Below are 6000 nucleotides of genomic sequence, written 5' to 3' on the forward strand. Positions count from 1 at the left end.
GTCAGTGAGATATGTTTAGGCAAGAGATTAATATCTTTTCCTTTACTGATAAATAGTTTCATTAAACACAACATTATTTAGATAGATAAATTTTAACCTACACAGGATGTGAACTGAATCACAATTAGCCAAGATTCCAAATAATGGGCAGATGTCAGTAATTGTTAGCAAATACTGATCCCCAATTGAAACTAAAATAGGTGAAGCAAGTGCACCAAATTACATGCCCAAAGTACAGAATGGAAGTGTCAAGTGCTTTTCCATCAAACTAGACCCCTATGCTACCAGTTTGGGTTTGGTAGCTTGCCAATTTTCTTTTCCCCAAATTCAGTACAGCTGCTTTCAGCGATGGAATATATACAATCTTGAAAATATGTAAAAATAATCATAATCACAAAATAAAATATGTATCAATGTTACAATACTCGCCCGAAATCACCAATACTCAGCAAGTCCCAAGGTGGGTGAAGCAAAATGGGTCCCAAGAACTTGTGACCCAGGTACTTGGCGAGCCTAGACAAACTTGCCAGACCCAACAAGTCCCAACAAGTAGACTGGGCCAGGCTTATGAAAATGAAGGGAAAAAAAACATAAGAATTTGAAAATGCTTAAATGTAAAAGCATGAAAGTCAAGTGTTTGAAAGGGTTCGGAGGACCTTTGGAGGATGGTTAAAAGCTAAGTTGCCAGTTCGGGTTCGGGCACCGGTTCGGGTTCGAAGAACCAGTACGTCGGTATGGCAAAATTTTGAAAAGGGGTTTGGGTTCATTTGGGTTTGTTAGTATATATATATATACATATATATATATATATATATAAATATATATATCATAATATAATATAATATAATATAATATAATATATTATATTATATTATATTAAGTTTCATGCAATAAATAATAAATATCTTATAAATCATGATTCCTGAAAGATAAAAAAATAGCGGCGTCTATCCCTCAAATATATTAAGTTTTAGAAGAGCTGCCTTCCCATGCTTAAGGCTCAGGCGTCGAACAAAAGGCACAGGCTCCAGATTGAGGAATGCCCCAGGCGTAGAAAGTCGGGAAAATAATCTCATCGAATTTCATTAAAAGGCCAAAACGGGATCTCAAAATTTCATGCAACCCCGAGCTCTCCCGAAATGTCTGAACTTGCAACCTCACGCACCATGTTGGACTCAGAGACTGTTATTTTAAAATATATTTTAATAAAAAACCCTAAACACTACTCCGTACGAATTTTTGGGTGAAATTCATTCAAATTTTTTAGGTCTTCTTTTAAGTCCGCCGAATTTTGAATATCATAGCCAAAATTCAGCAAACCCGATAACCTAGGGCTGTGGCATGTCAGCACCAGGAGGCCAAAACATTAGATAAATTTCGCCAAACAGAGTCACCGAACCAAACTGGAACCGTATACGAACCACGAACCAGATCCGTATTTGGACAATACGGGGGCCTATATAGCCGAACCCGGTAACTTAGGTTAAAAGTGATACAATTTTGAAAAATGGCATGCGCCATGACAGTTTGTGTGGTTTCAAGGGTTTTAATTTGGGCTGCTCCTTGACCCTTCAAAGGTGTTGCCCACATGCCCCCACTAGGAGCACTACCCCTTAACCACATTAAGGGTGCTACTTCCAAATCACTGTTCTAATTTTAAAAAACAAAGAAATAAAAAACCTTTCTTTGGGACATGTTGGATGGAAGAGCAACATTTTTTTTTTTTGACTTTTCCCAACTAAATTACATGTATACTTCTAGATCGCTAAGTCAAACCCTATCCTAAGTCAAACCCTGTCCTAAGGCTGTAGCAACATTTGCAGACTTGTCTAAGTTACAAGTGCATGGCTCCACATATAGCTAATAATGTTGGTATTAGGGATAAAAGCTCCTTTCTACCATAGCTCGTGACTCCATATTGTGATTTTGGCTTTTTATGCAATGGATATCATAATCCATGAGTACACACATTATTTGAATATCTTTAAAAAATCATTTTATGCAATGGATATCATAATCCATGAGTATTGTACACTGTCAACACACAATATTTGTATATCTAAAAAATTTGCTTCCTTCAACTAAAATCTGCTTTATAGTCATATTATCAATGTATAGTTGTGTATGTGATCAAAGTAGCTTCTATTTGATAGTTAATTGTCTTCAAATTTTATTTATTAAAGGGTGCATAAAACAAGTTTGAACTCCTTAGAAATCTCTATATTTCATGGTTTTTTTAATTTGCCAAGTCTTGGCCATAGTTGGGTGGTAAGTCCGAGTCCAAGTTAAAAATCAGTTTGCCAAGTCCAAGATGTGTCCATCTCTTGTAACATTTATATATATGTATATATTATATTTAAAATATAAGAAAGTAATCATAATCACGAAATTATATATAACAAATTAACAATACATAAATTTTATAAACCCTTAAAAAATTGCACGCATATTATTGATGAGCATTTGCATTGTGAAATTTATCTGAAATACTAAAGTTCAAACACAATAGATTCCACAGGTTTATCTAAAATAATATGTATTTGTATTGATGACCATTTGTATTTCATGTCCTTTAATACAGAACACAATAATGTCATCATACTTTTGTGGAAGACATGGCCTCATCTCTCCCTTGTTTACAAATAATACTGCTCTTCCTATCTCAGGATTAGAGAATTATGGAAGTACAGTTGCAGTTTGGCCAATAATACCTTTATCAAACAGGTTCTAGGGTTGGGGCAGAACAAATAAAGATCATTTTGTCGCTCTTCTATCTTCAACTTACAAGAAAGGCCATGTAAACCCTCTCCTTCACTTGGCAAAGCTATTAACCACACATGGTTTTTTTATCATTTTTATCAATACACACTGGATTGATGAATGCATCTTTAGCTATTAGCCAAGCATATGGCGATATCAGAAATCTAGCAAGGAGCAAAAATTGATCAAAATGTTGTGACTGAATTTTTTTAATGCATTTTTTGGTCAAGATTTAATTCCTTTTTATGGGTGGGTATGGCCAGGGAGAGGCACGAGTGCCACAAGCACACCTACATACATCTCAGATGTAGACAGGTTGCCCATAACATGGCTTGGGCATGCCTGGGACATACCAGGGTATAGAACCAGTCCCAGACCCATTTGGGCCAAGTACAGCAGCACGTCCTGGCAGATCCAGTAACATAGACTAGAACACGAAATGCTTTTGTTTTGCCTTTTCTTTTTGAGCTGGTGAAGCTCAAGGCCAAATGCAAAACCATGCTTTACTAGGATGCCCAAGTTGGAAGCTCAGCTGTGGAGAAACTATCCAGCAGCAGATTTGGATCATTCGTTGGAAGTCAGACAATTCTTGTGACCCGGGAATTACACTCCATCCAGGAGGAATGACAAAGCCCTGTGACGGCTAAAAGCACATTAGTCTCAGTTCTGCATACCTGGAGAGAGGGTTCACCCATGCCCGATAGGCCATACGTGCAAAAGAGTCAAGAGCAACAACAAAGCGTGCAAAAACTGGGTACAGGAAGATGATATCCAGGAAGAGCATTGAGATAGATAACAAAAGATATCACAGCCAAAGAGAAAATGCTCAAAACCTCGACAAAAATCCATTTTCCTCCTAGTCAAGGTCAAAAAATGTTGCCAATGAGGTTTGTGCCGGTATCTGCCTGCAGCTTCTGGGGTAGAGGCAATCAAATTGCAAGGTCTCTTGTGGCATAGAGCATCCAGAATCTAAGCAGAACATCTCAGGTCACCAGGATCTATCTAGCTAGTTGTAATAATCCAAACTGCTTCTCCATTTGCATCGATAATCTGCATTACCAGAAACAAATTGGCAAGTATTTTTACCAGAAACTGCTGTTTCTCGGCCTATTTCTCGCCTGCAACAGTTGGACCAGTCAAATGAGAACCAAAAAATGCATTTAGAAAAAATAAAATCTGATTCTGACATTATCCAATAATCATTTCAACATTTCTCCATGATAATTCTGTCCGTTGAACTGTTGTTCTGGTCAATCAATCTCATCTTGTTTCTTAAATTTTCTGCTGTATATTTTATATGAAAAAAGAAATATGTCATCTAATAATACTGAAACTGAACGTATGGAACAATTAAGGTTTTGCTCCTAAGCAAATAATGCTTGTAATTTACTTACCCATGAACTATGTTTCTGGGTATGATATTAGTGTATGCGACACTCATTGAATTGTTATCATTTTCTGAGGTGACAATCATTATTAAATGATTCTTGCAAACGTTTAAAAAGATCTAATGCGTTCCTTACCCTTAACCTGATGCCCCAATTTCTCAGTTTAAACCTATTTCTGTTTCATTTCCCATTTCTTGTTTCTGGTAGCATGGCTATGCACGCATACCAACTCAAACCATTCTTCGTAATCAAAGCTCAAAAAACGCCCTCCCAAATGGAATGTTAATAAAAAGGGTAAAATGTTTTAAGAGGGTTCTGTATAATATCACTGGTATACCAGCAAGAGTACGACCCAGTCTCAAACCATCCAAGGGAATAACTCCTGTAAACATTTGATGAGGTTGTATTGAACTGATTGCTATATATACTCCAAAAAGCGTATCCCACAGTCCATAGCCTCATGCAAGATTTACCAAGAAAAAAGGACAAAAAAACGGCCTACAGTGATAACAAAATAAACCAAGATCAAACCCATTTGTCTCACAAATTTCCTCTAAAATGCATTCCCATTATGGCAAAGCACTGAACTGGTTAATGGTTCTGATGCCTAGCCCATTTTTCAATCATTTGTAAATCCAATGGCAAGACCCAAAAGCAATGTACATCAAAACAAGACTCATATATTGAAGAGCATGACAAGAAAAAGAATGATCAGTGTGCAGCATCGGTCTGGCAAAGAAATCAAAGTAAAAGATGACCCAAAAACTGCAAGGCATATTAAAACATGAACAAAAATGAATAATACTAACCGCCTGATTCGGCTGTCTCGAAGCAATAGAGAAAAGAAATTGGAATGGAGGTCTCCATAGTAAAAAATGAAGGCAGCAGAAGCCACCCACAGAAGATTTTCAATGTGGTGGCACCACCCATTAATCCTCGAGGAAGAAGAAGAAGAAGAGGGTGCCCAAGCCATTGGAGACCCAGCTGAATCCTCCTCATCTAATTCCTCTCCACCGCTGGACGAATATCCAGAAGTATTGTGCCTCTGTCTAACGAATGCTCCTCCAGGAGGCATTCTCACAATTATAATCTGTAAAAGTCTGTCAAGGATTCTCCCAACTTTTGCAGACAGATATGCAGGCATCAATAACTGGAATTCGTAAGTATAGAAATTCACCTGGGTAAGAAATTAATTCTTTGAATACACGCTCTGCGCTCTGATCTGAATTATGGGGCCCTCTGAAGTGCAGTTTCTCTGATAGGCTGAATATAAAACAAAATTACGGACAGAAATTTAGTTGTGAAAGAAGTCATTTATGTTTGTTTGTTCTTGCGGTTTCCTGGCAAAGGAAAAATTATGATATTAATTCGGAATTTTTGTCGGAGATTTCAATTTAATATTTTCTAAATGATTTCTTCTATTTATGTCGTTAAATCTAAGACACCTGGTGTAAAAGGCCATACTCTCAGCTATCTGTGTCACATAAAGAAACATTTAAATCTATTTTGCAGAAGGAAAAGTTGGGTCTAATCGTTCACAGGTTATCTGACGTATTTGGAGGGGCATATGCTGCTCCGAGTAGTGCGTACGGGTTTCTGGGTCCGCTTTCTTTATGGCCGTTTAGTATATTTTTTGGCACACAGATTTTTCAAAAATCGATTGTTTAGTTTGTTAGGGCTAATTATGAAATTTTTATCAATTCGAGATAAGTTTTTATGCAAAATTTAAGTAGTCAATAAAATCTTTATGGCTTTTAATTGGATGTCATCTAAGAAAGGATATGAAGATTTAAATAGATTGATCAGAAGAAAAAAATTATAGTCTAAATGGAATAGTAATGTCATGTTTATT

The 6000-nt window shown here is 36.7% G+C and overlaps 1 protein-coding gene across 2 annotated transcripts in view; it reads right to left on the reverse strand.

Moving 5' to 3' along the window:
- LOC131065075 (uncharacterized) overlaps positions 1–5711 on the reverse strand; it is a 75925-nt gene extending 70214 nt beyond the window's left edge. The window contains exons 1-2 of one of the 2 annotated variants that reach the window (XM_057999479.2): positions 5326–5711; positions 4958–5238 (exon numbers count right to left, since the gene is read on the reverse strand). In XM_057999479.2, the coding sequence (XP_057855462.1) occupies positions 4958–5223 (266 nt within the window). In that variant the 5' untranslated portion in view covers positions 5224–5238; positions 5326–5711. Of the gene's footprint in view, positions 1–4957 lie in introns of both variants that reach the window. The other variant, XM_057999478.2, reaches the window with a different exon arrangement.
- Positions 5712–6000: the final 289 nt, after the last annotated feature.

This window comes from Cryptomeria japonica, chromosome 1, assembly GCF_030272615.1.
Source record: "Cryptomeria japonica chromosome 1, Sugi_1.0, whole genome shotgun sequence".
Taxonomy (NCBI): domain Eukaryota; kingdom Viridiplantae; phylum Streptophyta; class Pinopsida; order Cupressales; family Cupressaceae; genus Cryptomeria; species Cryptomeria japonica.